This window comes from Mauremys reevesii, linkage group 4 (assembly GCF_016161935.1).
Source record: "Mauremys reevesii isolate NIE-2019 linkage group 4, ASM1616193v1, whole genome shotgun sequence".
Classification (NCBI taxonomy): domain Eukaryota; kingdom Metazoa; phylum Chordata; order Testudines; family Geoemydidae; genus Mauremys; species Mauremys reevesii.
The window spans coordinates 120,902,379-120,927,005 of record NC_052626.1 but is presented as its reverse complement, the minus strand read 5'-3'; the positions used below and the strand labels follow the sequence as shown (position 1 = coordinate 120,927,005).

The following is a 24,627-nucleotide window of genomic DNA, read 5'->3' as shown; positions in this document are numbered from 1 at the left end:
CCTGCTGCAGTTGGACTGTCTTGGCACATGTGTCTCTTAGAAGGAAAAGCCAGCCTTTTAAACACCCAGACCCCCAGTATTGCCAACCATTCCCCTGTGGCTCACGCTCTCTGCTGCTTGCAGATCCAGCATGCTTGCAGTTCCCTGTTGCGTAGGCAGGGTGTTACCCGTTAGCCACGGAGCAGTTCGGCAGTGCCGGGGGCTTGGCTCTCAGCACGGCAAAGGCCCATGATCCCTGCCCCTCCTGAAACTCGCACAGCTCCAGATTTCCATGGGTCTGTCGCAGGAGTGACAGTTCAGTGATCCCACATTGAGAAGCTGTTTAATGGCGAGAGGCTGTTCACACCGGCAGAGCCCCAGCACCACAAGGTCTGAGTGGGGAATTTGCAGCTATACAGGCATCCCCATTACCTCGCTATGAATCATGTGACGGACTATTTTATAACAGGCCCAACAGCAAGGTGGCATCCAGCCCCCCAGGACAGACTTGCGGTGCAGTAGGTTAGAGCGGAGTAGAACCCCTGCTGGGTTCAGAGATCAGGTGACACGGGGCTGCCCTCTGGAGCCCATTTCATGCATGGCTCTAATCTCCTGAGCAAAGTCTCAGGAAGAGGAACTCGTAGGTGCATGCACTGCGATTCTGGGCGGAGCTGGCAGCTGCTGGGAGACGCTGCCAGGCAATCAGCTTGACATCTGGAGCCGCTGGCAGCTGGGACCAGCCTTCTGCACCACAGGGAACAGCACACGGGGATGGAACCCCCTGTTAAACCAATGCAGGGTTATTCCCTCCAGTTGCTTTAAATGCCCCATGGCAGGCTGGTGACCAATCTGGTAGATCAGCGCAGGTGCTTGGCTCAGCTGAGCGGTTTGGGCTCTTTTAGTTTCTCCCCACCTGCCAGCTCCCCCTTGCTCTTCTCTGACCGCCCTGCTGTTTGTCAGTATCGTCTGGGTGATGTGGCGCTGCAGCTGAACCTGTGATCCCTAGTGGCATTGCCCTGGGACCACCTCCTCCTTGCTCTGGGGGCTAGAGGTTTCTGTGGGTGCAGCCTCAAAGAGCAGCACCATAAACCCTTCATGGCAGGGAGGGGGCAGGTCACAGTACCCTCTGTGCAGGGGAGGGATGGATCATGGCAGCCACACTGAGGGGCGTTGGATCGCTCAGGAGGCCAGGCTGTCTGACCAGCTGTGGAGGTGGATGGTGGTGCTTGGGTGCCTTTGCCTTTGGGGATGGGTACTGGTGATCAGCCAGCTAGTCCTGTCCATGCTCTAGCATGGGTTCACACCTTGATCCCACCCCCAGGGACCCTGGCCAGCATCCAGAAGAAGATCCTGGTGTTTTTCTGGCCAGGAGTGTACTGGGTTTCTCTCTGTGGGTGTCCCGAGCCTCCCCCTGGGCCCTTATTCACAGACAGGTGCACTCGTTCAGCCATCTGGCCATGCAGAAACCCCTTTATAGTGCTCATAGTCCGGTACTCGATATGACCAGCAGCTCTTTTATCTCCACCTGACAGGTCTTCCCTGGGACCTATCTGAGCCGCTGTTTGTCTGCCAGGACCTGGAAGCTACTCTCAGTGAGCATGGCCACAGTGACCACCGAGGGGGAAGGTCTCCTTCCCGACCCCAAATATGGCGATCAGTTAAACCCTGAGCATGTGGGCAAGACTCACCAGCCAGCACCCAGGAAAGAATTCTCTGTAGTAACTCAGATCCCACCCCATCTAACATCCCATCACAGACCACTGGGCATACTTACCTGCTGATAATCAAAGATCAATTGCCAAATTAATTGCCAAAATTAGGCTATCCCATCATACCATCCCCTCCATAAACTTAGCAAGCTTAGTCTTAAAGCCAGATATGTCTTTTGCCCCCACTACTCCCCTTGGAAGGCTGTTCCAGAACTTCACTCCTCTAATGGTTAGAAACCTTCGTCTAATTTCAAGTCTAAACTTCCTAGTGTCCAGTTTATATCAATTTGTTCTTGTGTCCACATTGGTACTAAGCTTAAGTAATTCCTCTCCATCCCTAATATTTATCCCTCTGATATATTTATAAAGAGCAATCATATCCCCCCCTCAATCTTCTTTTGGTTAGGCTAAAGAAGCCAAGCTCTTTGAGTCTCCTTTCATAAGACAGCTTTTCCATTCCTCGGATCATTCTAGTAGCCCTTCTCTGTACCTGTTCCAGTTTGAATTCATCCTTCTTAAACATGGGAGACCAGAACTGCACACAATATTCCTGATGAGGTCTCACCAGTGCCTTGTATAACGGTACTAACACCTCCTTATCTTTGCTGGAAATACCTCGCCTGATGCATCCTAAAACCACATTAGCTTTTTTAACGGCCATATCACATTGGCGGCTCATAGTTTTTCGCCTTCCTCTGCAGCATGGGGCACTGGTCACTTGCTGGAGGATTCTCTGCAGCCTGAGGTCTTTAAACCACGATTTGAGGACTTCCGATAACTCAGACATAGGTTAGAGGTTTGTTACAGGAGTGGGTGGGTGAGATTCTGTGGCCTGCATCATGCAGGAGGTCAGACTAGATGATCATAATGGTCCCTTCTGACCTTAAAGTCTATGAGTCTATGAGAAACCCTACACAGCCCACACCTTTGTGTGCAGTGGATGGTGTCCCTCTGGGTGTGCTGGAGGCTGGTCCTGGCTGATGCCACCAGAATCGAAGACCTCCTGGACTATGGTGGGACTGTGTAGAGCCCATGGTGCTCAGCCAGCACATGGGTTTGCCTGCTTTGTGCATCCCCGTTGTATGCCCCAGGAGGTGAGGGTGGCCTTGTCCCCTGCTTCTCTCACTGTTCTCGAGCACGTCCTGCAGGAGGGCGCTCCCCGCCCACCCCTAGCCCTCCTGAGCTCCTCATTAGACCCCTGCCCTGTGTGACATACAGGCCCATTGATGGTTCACTACTCTGTGCCAGCAACTCTGTCAGACCTGACACACTCACTACACCTAACACACTGTTGCCATGATATATATCCAAAAGGTGGCATGTCGTATGTCACTGAAAAACTCATATCTCACTGATCACTAATATTCTTGCATGATGTCTGTAAGGGGGATGTACAAAGAGTTATGGATATGTGCTAGGATTATGTTCTTAAAACGTGTTTGGCCAGCAATGCATAAGCCAAGGCTGCCTTAGACAAAGGAATGTGTATTTGCTTGTCTAACCAGGCTGGTCTCAGGCAGAGACAATGAAGGTATATTTACATATAAGGTAAACAAAGCTATCAAGCAGGGGTGGAGCCAACACAGCATCTACACCCCAGAAGGAGCAAGAAACTGTATCTGGGGATACACTTCAGAGGAATCCATTTCACAGGTTTACTGGGCTCTAAAGACATGGTGTCTGACCCGCAAATGATAAGTATTGAATCAACAGATTGTAAACAACATTACTGCGTGATAGAAATGTACTGAGTGAGCTCTTTTAGGAAAGCCTGTAATACACTAGTCTGAATTAACACTATAGTAGGAATTATGGATACTCATCGATATTATACTTTAAAATTGGTGACCAGACACGGGGTTTTCTCCCAGATAGGAGGGAAGGCAGCTAATTGTCTCCAGTGTAAATTAAGCCTTATGGGATCAAAACAATGGAAGCTCCATTTACATATGAATCAGCAAGGGCATGGAAAGCCCACAGGAAGAGAAGAACAGCAGGAAGCCCTTCCAGCCTCTTGGAACAGGGTCAATGAGCTTTGGGAGGTATAAGCAGAAACAGAGCCATTCAGGTATCCATCACTTGGGGGATTCCAGGGGCCGGAGCTCTTGAGATCACAGAACGTCTGAGCCTTCAGCCAAGGGGAAGGATTGTAGGCAAAGATGGTAATGTGCTGAAATTAAGTTTTAGTCTTATATGCCTATTTTTACTTTTGTTTGCTTGTGAACCCTTCTGTCTTTATTCCCTACACTTGGTATCACATAATCCTGCTGTTAAATAAACTTGTTTTACTTTTACTATAAGCCAGTTCAGGCTGTTATTGAAATCAGAGTGTTTGTCAAGCCTCAGTTAAATTATATTGTCTCTTTACAGAAGCAGCAAACTGAATAAATCCTGGGAGAGCTACAGGAAAGGGCTGGACACAAGGCCTGTTACCTGCCAGGCAAGGCTTGGACTGGCAGAGCCCTGAAGAGTTTGCTGGCCAGGCAGACACGCTGGGGTGTCAGGAGTTAGAGACAATCTCCTTTATTGGCCCAACTTCTGCTTGTAGGAGAGACAAGCCTTTGAGCTACACAGAGCTCTTGTTCCGGTCAGGAAGTTGGCACACAGCTTAGCAATAGCAGAACTCCCACTTGCTGAGGCTGTGAGGGGTAACACTAACTCCAAGCCTGGCAACCCCAGCAGACTGTTATGTTGGCAGATGGCTTTGGGAAATTTGGGACTAGGAGGATGTTGGGGTCACCCTGACAGGAATCACCAAGGCAGATGGGAACCAGGGTGTGACCTACATGCCTGTAGGCTGGCTGTTGGTGTCAGAGCTGTGAGCCATCGCAGAGTAGCATTTAAGGCACCCAGAGTTGCAGGGCAGGTGGTGACACAACCCCTTACTGGTCTGGGTTGAACCTCAAAGTATCACACCCCGCAAACCCAGTTGCCCCTGACACACTCCCTGAGTTGGCTAAATGCCATCCAGCCAGTCCATCTCTGAACTGCACCCAGAGAACATCCTTACATGCTCATGCTTCATACCATCCACTTCCTTTCCCTTGTTTCTCACACCGACACTGAGTGGCAGGAGGAGCTGCCATCTGCGGAGGGTGGAAGCTCTAGTGTGACAGTCTAAGCTCTACCCAGCTCCACAGCCCATTGGGGGTATTAGCTGGCGGCTCCTCCAAGGAGCCATGAGCATGGGCATATGTCTGGCATGGTTCACAGAATCCCCTGACACCCGTCCCTTCTGTGGCAAGAGAGAGACCCTGGCACACATCTATGCAGTGTGCCAGGCTGCAGCCCCTTTTCTGGCTTCTCCAGGACCTCACTGAGAATTGGGCTGCACTTTTTCCCACCCTGCCTCATCTATGCACACCTCATCCATGGCCCCATAAAGTTGTAAGACCACCTCGACTGCCTCCTCCTGGTGCTGGCCAAGATAGCCACCCATCAGTCCAGGAGGAGGAAGCTGGATGGGGGGTGATCTGGGCCTGTTTCCAGGCCCTTGTCCAATCATGCCTCTTCTGGGTGGCATCCGCTGACACCTTTGAGCAGTGGTGGGCGCTCTCGGGGTTCTCTGCTTAGTGCCCTCTTCTGAGGCCCTGATTTTTAACCTTTGACCCTGACTCCCAGTCCTGGTTTTGCATTTGTTGCCCCACAAATTCATTTGTGGCCTAGGTTCAGGGGTTCCTCATCCTCCGCCAAGGGGCAGACAGAGCATTAGTTCTGGGCAGGCCTCGGCCCACCCATCCCAGTACCCACAATAGCCACACTGCAGGGAGGGAGATCTGTGGTTGCCTCCTTGGAGCTGAATGGGAACAGCCGCGTGGGTTCGGCTGCTGGGGCAGGAGAAGTATAGGGCTTCACTCTGCCCCCACTCGACCTCCTCTGCAGCCGGCTGAGGGGAGGAGCTCAAAGTAGGCTGGTCTCCGTCTCCTCCCCACCCCTACCCTTGCGGAGTCCCTGGGGGCAGATCCTGGACACGGTGGAACTCAATATGTGGTGCTGGCCCTGGGATTTGGGTCCCGGTGGGAGTGACTCAACGGGTACAAGAAGCTGGTGCCTGGGATTACCTGGGGGCACTGAATGCAGAGCCCCCACCCCGGATCCACTGCGGCTGCAACCTCCACGGCCAGGAGGGGGGGGGCAACCCCTTCCCTTCATCACTGCTTCCTCTCATCCTCACCAGCCTCCTTGCTCCCCCTCACATGCTCTCCCCTCTGCTACCATGTGATTACTCCCTGTCACATACAGACTATGCCCCTTACTGTCCCGCAACGCCCTCTGCATCTCCTGCTCAGAAGCTCTAGCCTAAAGCAGGAGAAACCAAAGAACAGCTGGAAATGGATTCTGCGTGTGAGGGGGCAGGACTTTTTATTGTGTCTGTTTAGGGAAACCCCCCTAAAACCTCAACTCTCTTGTTGATCAGTAACAGGAAATGGGGGCGGGTGGGGGGGGGGAGAAAAGATGTGTCCAGTGAAGATCTGAAATGAACCCAGTACACAGACAGGCCAGGAGCTGCAGAGCAGACTCCAGATGGCTCTTGCTCCAGGTGGCAGTTAGCTGCAGAGCTGGAGACTCTTGTATCGGTGCTGGGGAGACTGTATGGGAGCACAGAGAGGAGAGGGGCCAGCACAGGTGTAGGAGAGAGGAGGAGCTTGGATTTAGAGGCAGGCAACCCAGGGGGTGCCGGGCTCAGGCAGATTATTTTGTTTTTAGCGACAAAAGGGAAAAGAGAAGGTTTGAGGTGACATGTTTCAGGTGTTCCATAGGTGGAGTCATTTGTCACTAACCTCCTAGAACGTAGAATCTCATGGAACCTTCCAGACTTTGAGAACTACATTTTCCGCAGGTAGATAAGGGGCGGGGCGTCGCTAGCCAGTGAGATGTAAGAATGAAGAGACATGAAATGAGAGCCCTGCTGTGATATTGTGTGAACCTTGTTTGTTTGTGCAATTGTGAAAGTGTACTTGTGTTTTAAGACTTGGTGTAAATAGTGACTAATAAGGGACATATTTAATGAGATGCCAGAGATCCCTATGGAACCCCTGTCTACGCAACAGTATAAAAGAAATACTGTTACTCCTTTTGCCCTGCTTAACACATAATGTATGATGACTCTCTAAGACTGCAGAGGAGTGTCCGTGTGTGTAAGATGTTCCTCGCCTGAGATGCCATTTAGCCTAGGGCTGGCCTTGGCCGCTCTAGTCATACTGATGCTGATGAAGTCACATCCATTTACTCCAGCTGAGGATCTGGCCCCAGGTCTGGGAGGTGGGCTGGAGTGAGTCCATGAAGGGTTTTAAACAATCGGGGGCCAAAATTACTGCCTGGTGAAACCCTACTGAAGTCAGTGGTGTCACCCCTGAGAGAAGAATGACAACTCTGAATAAGGCCCTGTGTCACGGAGTCACTGGGCGATGCTCTGGAACTGCTCCCCACCAAGCCAGTCAGGACTTTGGGGAGCCTCCTCTCCCTTGGAGCAGACTGTCTTCAGGGCAAGAAGCTCACACGTCTTCACCTCCTGGGTCTCTCCTTGGAGCATTCAGCATCCTCTGCCCCTCCGGTCGCTTCCCACAGCGAGCCCGCCCCAGCAGGGTCCTGAGGAAGCCACAGGTTCCTGCACCCCCACTTTGCAGTCAGACGTGACTCTCAGCCAGCCAGTAAAATAGAGGTTTATTCGATGACAGGAACAGGGTCTAAAACAGAGCTTGTAGATACAGCGAACCGGACCCCTCGGCCGGGTCCATTCTGGGGGGCAGTGCGCCAGACCCCCACGTCTGCACTTCACTCCTCGTCCCCAGCCAGCTCCAGACTCCCAAAACCCCTCCAACCCCACCTTCTTTCCTGGGCCAGGAGGTCACCTGACCTCTTTGTTCTCCCACACCTTTAGCATCCCCTTGCAGGAGGGAAGGGCCTGGCCATTAGTTGCTAGGTGACAGAGTGCCAGGCATTTAGGTGCACTGGCCCCTTCCTCTGCAGCAATCACACACCCTTATTCCACCACCTAGATATTAAGAACTGCAGAGGGGACACTGAGGCACCAACACAGTATTCAGAGCAAACATTAAGAACATTCCCAGTTCGTCACACCCTGCAATGATGTAGGGGAGGGACATTTGGGGAGGCCAAGAATTACTCATGGGGGGAAGGGGCTGAAAATTGCAAGATTCTGCTATTAATGTCTGTAGTGTAATGAGCTCACTGGTGTGTCACTGCTGTTCTCTGCTGGATGGATTCAGAACTGCTCCGCTGGGGGTCATAAGCACTATACTGCTAACAGCTAATGGAGATTCTCCTTTAGCTCCTGTGCTTAGCATTAGCGCTAAAGTTCCAGGCACAGCTAGAGCTACAGCTCAAGGGGTGGGAGGGGTTCCTGCCTGCACTAAACTGGCCTCCGTAGCCCAGAGCCTGCCCTGGCAGGACTCCAGGGCAGGCAGAGTGCCCTGGCTGGGACAGCCTGCCTCAGTGACTGTCTTTGCTACCAGCAGGAGCATTTAGTCTGGGCCTTGCTCCATTCCTAGATTTAACACAAAGCCTGCTTTCTTCTCCCCACGCAGTGGGAGGCTCAGCCGCCGCTTCCCAGGCAGCCTGCCCCTGCTAGCCTCCTGCCGATCAGCATGGCCTCAGGTAGGGCAAGGGGTGCTCGGGCTGGGAGAGAGCAGGGCGGGGGCTGGGAGCTTCTGTATCAGTGCCTCCCCCCCGCTTTACTTCCCTTTCCGCTCTGTTATTCTGAAGCTGACATTGGTGCCCCCCCTTCCCCCTCTCTTAATCGAGCAGATAAGCCTCCTTCCCCCATCCGATCCGCCCTCCCTCTCGCTGCTGTTCGACCCCCTCCCACGCAGGGCGCGCAGGTTGCAGAGCCCAGCGGCGGCTTTGCAGCTCGGGCGGGCGCTGCCGCGGGGCCCGAAGGAAGATCCGGCGCTCGGCTCCTGTAGCACAAAGGCTGATTGTTCGGTTCCTCTTTGTCTTTCCGCCTCGCTTGTTCGCGCCCTCCACCCCCGGGTTATCTCCAGCTCCCCGGTTAAGAATTGAGGCGCTAACATCCTGGGCCCGGCAGGCAGGGAAAGGGTCTGTGCGGGGGAGGGGCAGTGTTAATCCCACTGACTCCGCTGGGGCCTTGGTTTGGGTCCAGCTCAACCCCTGCGGTAACGATTCCCTTTGGAGGCACAGCTGGTGTTTACTACACACAAGTTATGCAGCATAACATGCAGGGACATTACAGGCAGCCCGGGGGGGAGGCAGAGCTGTCAGCCGGGGCAAGGGCAGGGGGATGCCAGGACCCAGGGGTTTGTGTGTCACGTTCCCTGCTCCACGATCACACTTCGCTAGGAATAATCTGCAATTCTCCTGCAGCTGGTTGGAAATGGCCCTTCAAATCGCAGGCGCTCTTTGCTCCAGCCAAAGGCCCTGGCCTGACTCCGCCCCTGCTCGGGGTTTAACACAAGGGCTGCAAAGATTTTCTTTTCTGAAATGTGCAAATAGAAACGTTTCCCCCTGGGGCACCAAGGTTCCTAGCGCAGCGGAGCAGAGCCTAGCTGCTGGCAATTCCCCAAGACAAAGGTGATGCAACCAGCAGTTGTGAAATCTCCAAGCCCCAGGCTGAAGCCAGAATCAGTATCTAGACAGAGCTCCGGATTCTTCCTTTAATTGTTATTTCTGTGAGGGCAGCGTGACGCTTTTTGGGGTGACCTGAGGTGTCTGGAGTGAATCACTGCCCTCGTTTTACAGGGAGTGAGGGCCTTGTCTGTGCCCACCAGGGGAAAGTCTCCCAGTTCTGGTGGCTACTGGTAACACAAGCAGTGGGCTCTGGGCTCCCTGAGCAAGGGCGGCTCTAGGTATTCTGCCGCCCCAAGCACAGCAGGCAGGCTGCCTTCGGCGGCTTGCCTGCTGGAGGTCCCGCGGATTCCGCGGCACGCTGGCGGGAGGTCCGCCGAAGCCACGGGACCAGCGGACCCTCTGCAGGCAAGCCGTTGAAGGCAATGTGCCTGCCGCCCTCGCAGCAACCGGCAGAGCGCCCCCCCCCCCCCCGTGGCTTGCCGCCCCAGGCACCCGCTTGGCGTGCTGGGGCCTGGAGCTGCCCCTGTCCCTGAGCCCCACTCTGTCAGTGGGCTAGCTATTAACATATCCCACTTGAGAGGCTGATTCCTTTGCCTTCTGAACACCCGCAAGGCACATCGATCCATTCCCTCCTTGGATGCAGGATGCCCGGTTCCGCAGCTGACCCTCAGCTCAATACTCTCCTTAGCTCACAGCACTTAGATGTGTCGATACTAGAACCAAACAGTTTTACTTAACGGAACTTGAGTTAAAGATTCAAATAAAAGGACACATGAGGTAAAAGGAAAAGGTAACAAGCAGTCTAGAGCCCACATGCATTAACAACTAACAAGTCCCTTTCCTGGAATAAAGTATTCCTCAGCTAATGCTCAGTGCTTGTTCAGTTCACAAAGCTGAGATCCACCTTTCATAAGATGCTCCAGCTGGTAGAGTGTCTCCTCCATAATGGATCACCACTGGGGCTCTTCATCTCCAGCACAGTTACAGACTGTCTCTTCCCCCAGAGGTCCCTTGTTCAGAGACATTTCTTGGGGTTCTTTTGTTTCTGTAAAGCTTCAAGCTTGCACCTGGTCCAGACAGTAAACACAGGGCTGGCTCCCCTGATGTCCATTGTTCTCAGTGTTGATTGAGTTTGCCCTGAGACCCACCTCAGCTCAGGTGACAAGTGTCATTTCAACAGGCCTGAAACCCAGCACCCTGCAGGTTACATGCTCTAAAACTCTCTCCCATACAAACATCCTGCAATAACCCAGAAATCAGCTAGTGCTCGGCGCCCGATCCCCTTCAGTGAAATAGCGAGAGGATGGTCAGACCCAGGGTAATATATCTGCCTGGGCATGTCTGTGTCACAGGTGGTGCCAGGTGCAGCACACATGCAGCACCAGACAGTCCTTGCCCCAAAGAGCCAACAGTCTAAATCAGTGGTCCCCAAACTTTTAAGGATACCCCCCTTACCCCTGTCCACATCCACTCGGACAGAGGGAAGGGGGCTGCAGCTGGGGGGTGGGTCTAGGGCTGGAGCGGGGCCACGGCTGGGGGTGGAGCTGCAGCTGGGCTGCGGTGGTGGCCTTTGGCCAGCGGTGAGGCTCGGGGCTGGTGCAGGGCCATTAATGGAGCAGCACTGAGGCTGGGGACGCAGCTGTGAGCGGGACTGGAGCACAGCTGGGGTGGAGAAGGGATGGATGGCACTCCCCCCCTACCCTTGTGGGGGCTGGCCCGGGTCCTGCTGCACTCCCCCAGACTTTTCTCTGTACCCCCTTAGGGGAGTGAGCCACTTGGGGGACCTCTGGTCTAAATAGATATGAAAGGCAAAGGGTGTGGGGGGGAACTGAAGCAGAAATTGGTGAAATGTTGCCCAAGGTCACCTAGCAGCAGAGTCAGCAATAGAACTCCTAGTCCAGTGCTCTCTCTCTACTAGGCGATGCTTCCTTTTCCAGAGTCGTTTTATTGATGATGATGCAGGTGGGGAGGACCTGTCCCAGCTGTGTTGTTCCTATTCCACAGTGGATCCCCTTTTCATGACTCTTCTTCTAGCACTGCTCGGAGCAGAATGTGTGGGACATGGCTGACGCCTTCTGAAAATACTGTTTGGGGGAAAGTAGAACATAAAGCAGTGTAAATCTTTGCCTGTGTTGCAGATCAGGATGAGAGTACGACTCTGTGGTTAGCGCAGGGGGTGGAGGTGGCAGGACAACTGGGTTCTGATTTTGGCTCTGATATCGATGTACTGCTGCATGTGACCTCTCTGCTTCCCCAGGGAACGGAGCCTAGCAGGGTGGGTTGGAAACAGGGCCGGCTCCAGGGATTTTGCCGCCCCAAGCAGCCCCCCCGCGCCCAAAAAAAGAAGCCCTGATTGCGATCCCGATCTGTGGCAATTCAGCAGGGCCCTCCACCGAATTGCCGCCAAATACCTGGAGGTGCCGCCCCTCTCCAGAGTGGCCGCCCCAAGCACCTGCTTGCTAAGCTGCTGCCTGGAGCTGGCCCTGTTTGGAAAGCGCAGAGGAAACATGCTGTGCAGCACAGCATGGGATCATCACCCGGTGCCTGTTCTGTGGGGAGACCCCTGACAGGGGGGCCTGGATTGCTCCTCTCCTCTCCAATCCCTGTCTAAATGCAGGGGTGAGAGGGTAGATCTGCCTGTAAGTGCCACTGTGGGCACAGATACACCCCTGAGGCATGTGTTTGTGGAGGGGGGCAGGCACCAGGGTGGGGTGGGGGGCAGCTCTGTCTGTCTGCCCCATCTTGTGCCCCATATTCCATAACTGCCCCTTGCAGAGTTCTTTCTTCCCTCCTCTGAAGCTGCTGGCCCTGGCCTCTGGCAAAGACTGGAAATTGAGCTACAGGGACCCCTGGCCTCAGCGGGTCTGGAAACAGCTGTGATTAGACAGGCCTGGTTGAGGAAGCTGGGGGGAGCCCCCCCAAGGGTGCTGCTAATGGAAACCCTGTATTTGGTGTCTGTTATTAGTACTTCAGCACCCCTAGTTCCAGCACCAGTGCCCCCCATTTCTATCCATGCATTGCTCCAGCCCATGCACCTCCCCGCCCCTTCGCCTGGGAGCAGGGGGTCGCCCCTTCTCGGTCCCCGGGGCCTGAGGCGCGCGGGTTTGCCACTAGGGCGGGCAGCCAGGGACTTCGGTCCAGCCCCGAGCTCGCTGCATCAATCATCAACCAGGGGAGGGGCCGAGCGGGCCGCGCAAGCTCTGGGACGCTGCTGCAGGAAGAGCCCCCGGCCGCCGCCGGCTCCTTCGCTGCGAGTCCCCGGCCGCGCACGGAAGCGAAATGTCAGCGGGCGCCGCGGCCCCCCGGGGCAAGCACCCCTTCCAGAAGCGGGGCAGCCTGCAGGGCCCCGGCGCCGCAGGTGAGCGCCGGCCGGGCCCCCACGCCCGCGGGTGGCGCTGCCTTTGTTCCGCGCCCCCCCCTCCCCCGGGGGACGGGCGGACTGAGGGAGGGGGGGTCGCTGGTTCCCCTCGTGGCCATGTGGGCCCAGGCGGCGTCGCTGCGCGGGATGCTGGTGATCGCGGGCGTCTGGCTGGGGGCGCTGCTGCGCGGAGGGGAGCAGCGGTGGCAAAGGCAAGGGATGGATCGGGCTGGGGGGAGGAAAAGGGGACCCCCCGCACCCCGCCTTGCACGCGAGTGTGAGGCCGGGAGCTCTGCACGCGAGTGTGTACCATGGACGTGTGGCACCGCATGCGGGGGGAGCGAGCAGGAGGAGGCAGTGGTTTTAGTGGTTAGAGCAGGGGGCGGGGGGGCCTGGGTTCCCTGCCTGGCTCTGGGCAGGAGTGTGTTGTCATGGTTAGAGCTGGGATGCCTCAGTTCTTTCCCTTCCTAGCTTTGAGCCACCCCCAATGAGTTAGTGGCTGTTTCCCCATTTGTGAAATGGGGGTGATGTATCTCGCCTGCCTTCAGCGAGTGCTTTGAGATCCCGGGCTGAAAGTTGCTGTGGAAGAGCCACGTGTTGTTATGTCCCTGTGTGCCCTAGCTGGTCCGGGGGGGGGGGGGCATGGATCAGTGGGCACAGAATGCATGGACCAAATCAAAATTTGGGGTCATCTCCCAGGCTAGGAAAACAGCCGCCACCTCCTTTGAGGGCCACACAATATTCTCCCTCCACTGTATTCTAGGTCCCCCAGCATGCAAAGGCAGGTTGCTTGCAGAGATGCCAAGCCTTGGGGGACCTGGGCAGCATCCTCTAATATTGGGGGACCTGGTCACTGGCTTTGATGTTAGCTCTGCAGGCCAGGTAATCCGGGGCCCTGTTCTCTGGCCACAGAATACTAGTGATGCCTGTTCTAGTCAATGGGGGATGCTTGTATCTTGTGGTGTGAGAATCATGCCACTTAAGCACAGACTTCAAAACTTGACCCCTAGGGGGGCTGAGAATGTTGGGTGGGTCTCTGACACCTTTGGGGGTGCTGTGCACCTGGCTCGTCGGGTGTGGCTGCATGTGCCCCACAGCGAGTGCCATACTAGGTTAGATGGAATTCCGCTTAATACTGGATCTGGCCATTGTGCCATCTATTCACTGTCCTATATTAGTCTTGGGCACCATGGTATCTGAGCGCCTAAGCAGCTGGTACCCTGATGTGTCAGAGGCAGGCAGGGAGGGAAAAGCCCATAATGCATCTAGCTAATCTGCGTGTGGGTGTTGTGTTGTGCACTCATGGAGCTGTGTTGCATGGACACATTATTCTTATTCATTTATTTATCATCTGTGTTACCATAGAGCCTAGAAGCCCATCTGACACTGATAAGCATGCTGTGTACTTGGGGGAGTGTGTATTTGTGTGGCTGTGTCGGATGGACACCCTGATGCTAACGTGTATGTGTGTGTGTCTGTGAGAGAGGATGTGCTGTGTGCCCTGGACACATGGGGATAAAGGGGTGTGCAATTCTGCATGTGGCTCAATATCTTGTTTTTTCTTGCCTGCAATTATAATTCCTGAAATGGGTAGCAGCCTCCTTAGTAACCTGCCTGGCCGGCCCCAGCCCAACAGTGCTTGGTGAGGCATGTCACTGCATTCTCCGCTGTGCGCTCCTTCGCATGGGGAGGGCAGGTTACAGAACCCACACGGCTCCCGCAAGGCAGAGCCACCTGGGCCAAGGGAGTGGAGAGGCTGACTAGAGGAGGAGGAGGTCAGGGCAGACAGGATTCCAGCAGAGGAAGAGTCACTGGGTTGCACCATCCCTCTAGGGTGTGAGATGAGAAAGGTGATGAAATCAGCATCTCTGTGTGATGCAGCTGGTTCTGGGAGTCAGAGCTGGTATTGACAGGGCACTGCTCACGCTGCCGAGAGCCTACTGCCAAAGACACACTTTGCCTCATGCAGACAGCTGAGGTGGGTGCTGCGAGTCCCATGGGCTGTGGGAGGCATCCTGCAGACAGGCAGCAGACTCGGGCTTGCTGGGTTGTAGATGTTCAGGCTTGGGCTGGAGCCCAGGCTCTAGAACCCTGTGAAGTGGTCCTGTGTGTATACTACAGTTAAATAGCCCTTTAGCCTGAACCTTGTGAGCTGGGAGTCAGCTGGCACAGGCCAGCTGCGAGTGTCCAATTGCAGTGTAGACACATCCTAGAGGGGATTCCAGCTTGGCTACACCTCGGTGTGAAGCTGAGACCTGCAGCCCAGGGATGCTGGGCTTGGGGAGAAGTAACATGGGCTCCAGGGTAACTGAGAAGATGGGGTGAGGGCTGATCGCTGACCCAGGTCCTTGGGGCACCCATTTGATGTTTGCCGGCAGGTTCCCGGAGAGTCAGTACCCAGGTGCTGTTTGTTCCCGTGCATTGCTGGGTGGATCTGTGGCCCCTGCTCCCCAAGGACATAGCAGCAGAGCTGTGTCACCTGCTGCCTGGACTCTGCCCCTACGCCCACCCCAGCCTGGGGGAAGTGTGTGTTTGAGCAGGGCCTGTGCAGCCAGGGCCCAGGGAGCCTACTGGTTTCTGCTGAGCAGATGGTGGGGTCTAGCCCCACATTTGTGGTTGTTCTTAAATATGGGCGTCTTGGGCCAATTCACCCTTCAGGACCTTAAATCTGACCCTCCCCCACCTCCAAGCCGAGCCTCTCCTTGTCCTGCTTCCTCTCTGTGCTCCCCTGAGATCCCTTTCCTGCCACCCACCTGCCATACTGCAGTCTCTGGCAAGCATTGCTCCTTGCCAGATTCCATCCACCTCCCCTCCCTTCACTGCCACTGCTGCTTCCCAGCATGAGATCTGAGGCAGGGTGGGGTGGGGGAAGATGCAGGAGGGAGTACATGAGAGGGGCCAGGTATGGGGGGATGGGAGCTGCACTGTTGCCCACTGGTCAGAGATGCCAACCCTCGCCCTAGGACAATGACTGCCCTTCGATCTGTACAATGCTTTAGGCAAAGGCATTTTACGAAGGGTTAAGGCCATTGGTTACTGACACAGCCTGGATTAGTAGAGAATTCTTTGCCACATTCCCAGTAAGCGAACCCCGCTGGATGGTAATTATTCCAGGAACTGTTAATCAGATGCTACCAGCTCTCTAGAAAGCGTGGGCTTCTGAGAGCAGGAGCATGCTAATATCACAGCTACTTGCTTGCCAGCTTGGGTTAAAGGTGCCGATGGGAAGCCCCCATGAGAAGACATCCCGGGGTTTCTGGGACTTGGATCCCGTAGCCATAAGAATGCTTAGCACTTATCCACTTCTCAGCCGCAGATCTCAAAGCACTATGCAAATAGTAGGCAAGTAGCACGGTCCCCTTGTTTTCCTGGTAGGGAAACTGAGGCACAGGGAAGCGATTCATCCGGAGACACACAGGTAGTTTGGTGCATGGCCAGGAGTTGAACCCAGGGACCTGATTCTTGGTCACCCTACAGCTCATGCAGACACCGGGTGTAGAACATGACTGTTCTGATTCACACTTGTGTTGCACTGGTATAAATTATGGCACAAGGGAAGTGGGAATAATTGGGCAGATGGTCTTGTGACTACTAGTGGATAGGGTGTGGGCTAGTCACATCCTGTGATACCTGAATGCTGTGTGATGCTTTAAAGTGTCCCAGAAACCCATCACAGGCAATTCCAGCTCTCCCAGATCAGCCTGTGGGGAAATCTCATATCTTACACACATGGTGCATGGGGACCCTACTGAAGGACCTGTGGTGAACTTGCTCTGGTACAATAAGCCTTTTGACTTGATTGGCCTATTGCTACGCTTCTGTGTTAGAAGGTGTTTCTCCCTGTCAGGAGGGCATGTTAGTAGCTACGTAGGCAGTGCAGCCCAACAGTTAGTAACAAGGAACTGGAATCCAGGACTCCTGGCTCTGTCACTGGCTTGTGGTGTGACTGGGCAAGTCGCTCATCTGTGCCTCAGTTTCTCCATGTGTTCAGTGACTTGCCTACCTCCCAGTGCTGATGTCATTGAGGAAGAAAACAATTTGAAAATGAGAGGAAAAAAAAAGTCTATCTGACAATGTCACTTGCAATGCTGCCAAAGGGAGACAGAACATTAAGACCTGGGGTCAGGTCCTGGTTTGTTTGTGAAGTGGGCAGTGAAAGTTTAATAATCACTCTTCAGTTTCGCTTGCAGCCATTAACTTGGCCAGTGCTTTTCCACTGACTCTAGGGTTGGAAAAGACCCCCTCAGGCTTCTCTGCTCCAGGATAGTCTCCTATGGCCTAGGTTTCAGAGTGGTAGCTGTGTTAGTGTAGCAGCAAAAAGAATGAGGAGTCCTTGTGGCACCCTAGAGACTAACACATTTATTGGAGCATAAGCTTCATCAGATGACGTGGGTTTTAGTTCATGAAAGCTTATGCTCCAATAAATGTGTTAGTCTCTAAGATGCCACAAAGACTCCTTCTTCTTTTTCCTATGGCCTAGCCACCCAGTGGGATGGAAGGGGAAGGGGAGGGGTAATTAGCTGTGTAGGATTTGGACTGTAGAAATGCAGCTACAGCCCTGGCTGCCAGCAGAGGTATTAAGGGCAACGGCTGACAGCGCCTGAAAGGGGACTAGATTTTAGTTCTTTTAGGATTGGGGGGATTATTGGATATTCTCCCCACCCCCAGCTGTGAAAGCTACAATGGTTCACAGCTGCCCCCCTGCTCCCTCTAGCCCTTATCTGAGGCAAGGTGGGATGTTGAGCAAGTCACGTCCCTCCTCTGGGCTCCAGTTTCCCCGTCTGTGCCATGGGGATGGCTATACTGGCTCATCTTTGTAAAGGGCTGTGGGACCACTGGCTGAAAGACCCTATAGAAAGGTAAAATATACATGGAGATTTCCTGTTTGTTGCTAGCACAGTGTCAACTGTAGCATGGATAGGAGGCAGGAAGGGGATAATTCTGACTCTCTGCACAGCCCTCCCTGAGCCAGAGCACTGCAGAGCAGCGTTTGAGGAACCTGACCTTGTGCAAGGGGCTGTATCAAGAGGTTGCAGCCAGGTTGCATAAGGGGACTCCTTCCCCATGCTCTTTCACAGGGGAGGATTTGCGTGTGTGCTGCAAGCAGCCGCTCCTGAGCTTGGGGCCCCTGCCGGCTGGGCCCAGAGGCCAGCAGAAGAATCTGCTGAGAGAGGAAGAGGGGACTAGTGCAGGGGGACTGGGGTGGGGAGGGAGAGTTGGCGTCTCCCATCAGGGGAACTCTCCTGGAAAGGAGGGCTTGGAGGGTGCCCCAAGGTGACTCTCATAAGGAGACGGGTTTGGCTCGGGGATGCTAACAGGGTCAGAATGGGAGCAGGGTTCAGCTGTAGGCTGGAGCGAGAGGGAGGAGCTGGCGACCGAGGGCTCCTGGTGCAACAGAGAGGCGTAGGATTTGTGGTGCACCCCTTTGCTGGTGGTGCACTGTGGCCCCGCAGCTAGGCTCCAGGCAGGCTGCTCCTCAGCGCCAGCCTGTTCCGTCTCCGGGGACAGAAGCTGTTGTCTTTAATCCGCTGCATGGAATAGGAAATAAACCAGCCATCTGGGAGCAGAGCCGAGGCCGCAATTGCAGCGACCCAGTCCCAGCCAGGGCTCCAAACGGCGGTGCTGGGTCTGGAGGGCCTCAGGAGCTGGGAGCCCAACTACAGTCACTGGAAAAGGGCCCGATTGTGACAAAAGCTGAACACCTGCAACTCCAGCGCTCACTCCCTGGGACACCTGGGCCCTTTATGGTGTCCCCAGCTGGGCACTCCAAATACATTGGGGGAGCTGTGTTAGCAGTGACTGCCACCCGCTTCCAGCTATCAGGGTCCCCCCAGACCTGTGTTTGTTCTGTGAAGCTATGGCTAGAGCTGGGGCGTGATGTCCAGGGTGGGGAGGGGAAACTCCCATCTGTGACTCATTTCTTGCACCCCAATGCCGATGGCCAGACTTGTTTGCCAGGATGTGAGCCACTAATCTCACCTCACAGGTGCTGGGCCTGGGGTTGTCCCAGCTGGTGCTTCCTCAGGGCTGCCCATTCTCTCTGGCACATGTGCCTCAGTTTCCCCATGTGTTCAGCGACTTGCCTACCTCCCAGTGAGGATTGCAATGAATGAATGTTTATGAAGCTGTGTGAAAGCCTTGCAGTAGTTAAGAGAAGGGCAGAGTATTATTTTAATAGCATCTTTTTGCACAAAATGATGATGTCATTTTGATGATGTCATTGTCAGGGGTGCCAGGTCCCCTGACCTGAGGGCAGTATCTTGGCATGGCAGCCGTCTCCCACTCTCCCAGCCCTGGCTGCCTCCCCTCCCCACTGTCTTGTTAATAAGCAAGCAACAGTGGCATGCTTGAGGGACAAACCTAAAGGCAGGGCCTGAGGCCAAGTGCAGCCTGATCTAGGGCATTCAGACCCCACTCAGGGTGTGGAGAGCAAAGGGATGAATCTTTCCTGATATTTACTTACCCTGGATATTGGGTGGATCATCTGACCCCAGTCCAGCCAGGTCTCACCAATCCCTTGCCCCCTGCTTGGCCCAATAGATGCTAAATTAGAGCCAAATGCTGAGCACCTGAGACTCCCATCAGCTGAAGTCCAGGTGCTCAGCACCCCCCACCCCCCAAGCTGAGCCTCCGTTCTTCCCTGGCTGTAACAGGTGGGGGGGGGGGGTCCAGCCGGCTTAGGAGCTGTTGCCAGGTGCTGGGAGCAGGCAGTGGTGGGGTGCTGTATCATCAGGGTGCCCCTGAGGCCTCCCTCTCGCCATCTGGGAGGGAAGATGCTGCCCTAGGCTGGAGTCCAGCCCGGCTGTGGGTGAGCACAGAGCTGTGTAATGAAAGGCCTGTCACTAGCTCCTCTGTAGCTTTCCATCTCGGGGACGGGGAGTGCGGGCTGGGCACGTCCATTCCCTCCACAGGGAGGGAGGGAGGGAGGAAGCAGCTGCTCCTTCTAGGTCAGTGTGAGTGTCTCATCGATCCAGGGCTGCAGCACCAAGAGCCAGCCCTGGTAGCCAGCCTCACCTAGCAGTAGCCCCCACCCCCTTCAGCTGCTGGGCCTCAGCCCTGCAAGGAGAGCGTTAAACCACACAACCAGAGTGAGATTTAATCTCCCCTCCTCACCCTAGCCCTGCTCTTGGCTTGTCCACTACTTCCCTCAGTAACTCCAAGCCCCCAGGGGCTTGGGGGAGCCAGTGAGGTCAGACTTTGCCTTCTTCTGACTTGGGAGGAGAGTGGAGTCTAATGGTGGGGGGCTGGGAACCAGGACTCCTGGCTCTTTGCTCTGGCTACAGGATAGGGTTTGGGAGTCAGATCATGCTGTGAGTTGCACACCCACCACTGGAAGAGGGATGCTCAGGCCGGCATGTGAGTCTGCACTGGAGTAGCATGTTCTTGTGCGCCAGGCCTGGTTCTGGCCAAGGCCTGGCCCAGCCCTCCCGCCTGGGTAGCCTTGGCCAAATCAGGATGCAGAGCCGCACAGGCTGAGCCAGATGCTCCAGTGCTGGGTGCTGCTGGGCTGGCGATAGATGGGCTGAGCTGGTGCCGTGGGCTCAGGGCAGCAACCTTGGCGCAGGCAGGAGAGCTCCTTGGGCATTGATGCTACCTTGTGGGCGAGCCAGGCCCCATGTGCTGGCTCTATGCCCAGTTTGTGACCTAGTGCTTCCGCCGCCTCGGGAGATGATGTCTCAGGGCTTTGTCTGCCTCTTGTACGGGGCTGAAATATTTCTGATCTCCGCCCCCCGGCGCGTGGCTACGGTTGGTACAGCCCAAGCCGGCTTCAGAGCTGGAATCCTGTGGGATTGCAGCTGCACGGAGGAGGCTGTGAAACGCCGACAGCAGCCACGGCCAGAGCCGTGTCCAGCCTATCGCCCCTCGTCTGATCAAGGCTGCTCGCTTGCTGCAGCCGCACCTGATCGGCTCCCCGGGGGCTGTCCCCCGTGCGCCGTGCTCAGGTAGGAGATGATGGGATGCTCTGTTGGGAAGCAGTGGCTCAGAGAGGCCCTGATGTGGCAGCTCTGGGTTGTGTCTGAGCAGAGGAGCCTGCAGGTTTTGTGGGGTACCAGGTGTGAGGAGGGATGGGAGATGAAGCCCCACGAGGGCACTGTGCCGTGGATGCTGGGGAGGAAACCCTTCTAGCAGACCCAGCAATATTGGCAAAGGGGGGCTGAGGTCTAGGAGTGGGGTATTTGCAGGGGCAGTAAGTCCCATGTGGGGGAGAGTCTCTGTTCTGTGCCATTGCATGGGTGGTGTCAGGCTTCTGGAGCTGGACAATTATTTTTGGAGGGTGGTGGGGACAGCCCGTTCTTCCCAAGGGGTGGGGGTGGAGCAGGCAGCAGCTGACAGACCCAGCAGCACTGGCTGCTGGAAGTCAGGGGCACTTCTTGCATGGAGCAGGTCTGGGCTGGGGGAGGCCTGCACCCATGAGGGCCAAAGGACCCTGGAGGTGCTCAGCAAAGGCAGCTCCTCTCACCCCCCACCCCCAGATGAAGATCGGGAGAGGGGAGCGCGGGTGAGGAGATGCAGCTGCAGAGGGCAGGACTGGCTGAGGGAAGAGGGGGCAGTGCAGGAGCATTCAGGAGTGTTTGGAGCCATGGTGCGGGGAAGGAGTTTGGGCTGCTGAGACAGCTTAGGCTCTGCTGCAGCACTGCAGGGCCTCCCGGGCGAGGTGGTCACACCAGGATTTGGGATCCCCAAAGACTGATGGTGGTGATTTGAAGGAGTCCAGGTGGAACTGGAGGCCCTTGCCTGGAGGCTCACTGAGCTGCAGCCCCTACCTGGCCCGGTGGCACACTCATTAGCTAACGACACATTTGCTCTCGCTGGGCTTCCCAAGTGGGCGCTCGTCCCGATGCAGGCACTGTCCATGTGCCATTGCCCTGGGAGGCAGAGCCAGGTGTTGCTGGGGGTCCGGAGAGCCTGGCCCTCATTGGGTTGGATTAGCTGAACCCTGTCCTTGGGGCTGGCCTCGCTGTGGCTGCCCAGCACCAACTGCTTCACCTAATGAATTGATGATGTGCGCGGTGCATGGAGACCATTAGGAGACATGTGAGGCCATTGACAGCTGGAAAAGGAGCTTTTCCTTTCAGCCAGTGCCAGGGCTTGGCCATGAGGCCTGAGAGGAGAGCTCCAGAGGGGTCCTTTGCAAACACCCCTCATCCACCCCGGCCAGCATTCAGCCAGGGAGCACTCTGGGTTGGAGGTCTGATTTAACCCCTTCAGCAGCCCCAAATGGGCATCTCCAGGGCTGCCCCATGCAGCAAATACACCCCCATTGAGTGATAACTTTGCTATGAAGCAGAGTCCAGACACAAAGGGGTTAATGCGTCTAAGGGCTCAGCCTTTTGGCATGAGAGAGCCTAGTTTCCCAATGAGACCTGACTTATATCCAGAGCGGTGATCTCAGGAGGTGAGTAACTTCAAAGGGATTAAACCAGTCCTTGTCTCCCCACCCAGACTTGCTAAATGAGTGCAGTGGTTTCCAAACCCACTGGATAGTTAAGAGGGGTAGGAAGTGTCCCTGGCTTCGGAGCGCGACACACTGAGCCGGTAGCCAAGGGGGATGCTGGCTACTGCCTGCATGCTAATAGCAGCACCTTCCGTCCCCAAGGACCCCACAGCACTTGACACACAGTATACACAAGAATTGCTCCCTGCCCCCCGTGGTGCTGCAATGCAGCCACCTCTTGGGTGTCTCACAGCAGCTGTTTCACGGTGCAGGGCAATGTTACACAGCTGCTGAGGACAGGAAATGAAGAAGAGTTGAAACTCAGAAGGGGGGAAGGGCAATGTAGCTCCAGGCAGCCAGGATTACAGCTTCATTTCTTATCTGAAAGATGTTGCCCTTAGAGCACAGCACAGCACCCCCTGCTGTAGGTGTGGATTCCTCAGTTTGAGGAATCTCTTCCCAGTGGCAGCATCTCTCCCTGCACACTTCTGCATATTGTGTTGATTTTTTTCTTAACTCCCTCCCATCCATCGTCTCTGTTTAGCAGTTAAACATCCTTTGAGCAGCTCCCCAGCAGCTTTGGAGATCAAATTAATCCGCGCCTCGGCAGCGAGTAGGAGTTTCCCCAGAGAGCTTGGGGAAGAAACCAACTTCTGTAGAATTTAAGCTTTCATTGAGAGAGAAAGAGTGAGTGCTTTGCTTTTAGTTATGGAAAGAACCCCCCTTGAGTGGAATGTGGATGCACAGACAGAGATGGAAGGCTCCAGCTTCTCTGCCCCTGCTCAGAACTTTGCCTACCAGCTGCAGAGTGAAATTAACAAGATGTTGGTCAGTTCCAGGGCTGCCCTTCAGAATCCTATGGAGGGGGAGAATCAGGGTCATTCTGTGCTGCTGTTTGGGGAAGCTCTGAGCAGAGGCAGGTACTGGAGTGGATCAGCTGAGGGCTGGGTAGAGTAGAACAGTAGCTGTCTCTCTCCTCTCCCCTGCTCCCGCCACCTACACCTCACTGGCCACAGGGAGAATAGCAGAACCACCTCAGCAGTCAGCAGGGCCAGCTCCAGGGTTTTTGCTGCCCCAAGCAGCAAAAAGAAGAAAAAAAAAAGCCGCGATCACGATCTGCAGCTCTACCGCCACCGCTTCAGTCTTCGGCAGCAATTCGGTGACTGGTCCTTTGCTCTGAGAGAGATTGTGGGGACCCGCCACCAAAGAGCTGGACGTGCTGCCCCTCACCGTTGGCCGCTCCAAGCAGCTGCTTGCTGGGCTGGTGCCTGGAGCCAGCAGGTTCTCAGGTGAGGGTGGAAAAGAAGTAATACACGTCTCTCCCAGCCAGAGGCCAGGATGTGTCTGCCCCTCTAGTGAGAGATTGGAAAGAAAGAGGAGGCTCCTTGGGGGAACCTGGGACAGCCTCTCCGGTAGGGCTTTGGCCAGTCTCAGGCGATGGGGTTCCCATTCCTTTCCTTTGGGAAACTCTGCTGTTTTTCTTACTCTGTTGTGTGACAGTCCTTCTGCCTTTTGCAGGTGGGCATGTGATTCCAAGTGGCAGCAGTTGCGTGAGGAAGCCAGCACCTGGCTGCTGCTGCACTAGTATTATCCGTTCCTTCTCTCTGTGCTGCATGCCTGACATTTGGCACTTTCATGTTCAAGGAATTTAGGGTTTGATCCATGAGATCAGCCCATTAGCCGATGGAGCTCAGCATCCCACTGCACCTGGCTAATTAACACAGCACTGTAGATTAGGAGTAGGGGGATGAGTGAGAAAATCTTCCAGTCTGGAACTGTTTATAGCTTTCCTCTGCACTGCCCTCTCTGCCTGTGGAGTGGGAGGTAGAGGTGGCTGTGCTATCTCAGCCCAGGACGCAGGGAGGTGACTTCTATTCCCAGGAAATCCCAAGGCCAGGGAGTTTTAGCCAGTTCACCCATTAAAACAGAGACTCAGGTTTTTCTATGGTCCTGTGCCTGCTTTCCCCTGGTGTGAGAACTGACGGCTGGGTTCATATTCATTTGGACAGGCTGAGACAGGAGAGAGTTCTCTCCCCGGGCCTCTCCTGGGTAGCACGTTGTTCTTGTTACACTTGCATTCTCTCCAGAGACCCTTGCAGTGAGCTCAGTGCCGGCTCAACAGCCCTGGGGGCTGAAGGTCTGGCTTAGGCCCAAAATAGACAGCACGGGACAAGCTTCCTCATTCACAACATCTAAACTGTGACCTGGTGGGACCAGCTGTAGGGAAGAGAGGGGAGTTCGCTCCCAGTGCACCGCTCAGTTCCTGGCCTCTCTGGGAGACGTTAGACGGTTTGGCAGTGCTCTGGCCCTGGGTCCTATTCCTGCCTCTGCCACAGAGTCCCTGTGTGACCTTGGGCCAGTCACCTCTCTGCTCTAGCCAGTGGTTTCCGAAGGGCCCATCCCTCACGGGAACTGAGTACACCGGGTGCCCACTGGGCTCTGGAATCACTCATCCGTATTGGTTTCCCTAACTGGGAGCGGAGCACTGGAAAATGCGGCCCTCTGCCTCGGGCTCCCCCATCTGTGAGACAGGAGCAACGCTGAACTGGCTTGAGGAGGCTGTGAGGTTAAATAGATGCTGGGATCCTGGTGCAGAT

At 55.2% G+C, this 24,627-nt stretch overlaps 1 protein-coding gene across 5 annotated transcripts in view; it reads left to right on the top strand.

The window, feature by feature from the left end:
* The first annotated feature begins 8,088 nt into the window (after window positions 1-8,088).
* Window positions 8,089-24,627, top strand: part of AMPD2 (adenosine monophosphate deaminase 2) — a 41,868-nt gene continuing 25,329 nt past the window's right edge. For 2 of the 5 annotated variants that reach the window (XM_039536494.1, XM_039536491.1), the window contains exon 1: window positions 12,435-12,594. In XM_039536494.1, the coding sequence (XP_039392428.1) occupies window positions 12,516-12,594 (79 nt within the window). In that variant the 5' untranslated portion in view covers window positions 12,435-12,515. Of the gene's footprint in view, window positions 8,307-12,434; window positions 12,595-19,384; window positions 19,403-20,423; window positions 20,538-24,627 lie in introns of those variants that run through there. The other 3 variants (XM_039536493.1, XM_039536496.1, XM_039536498.1) reach the window with 3 other exon arrangements.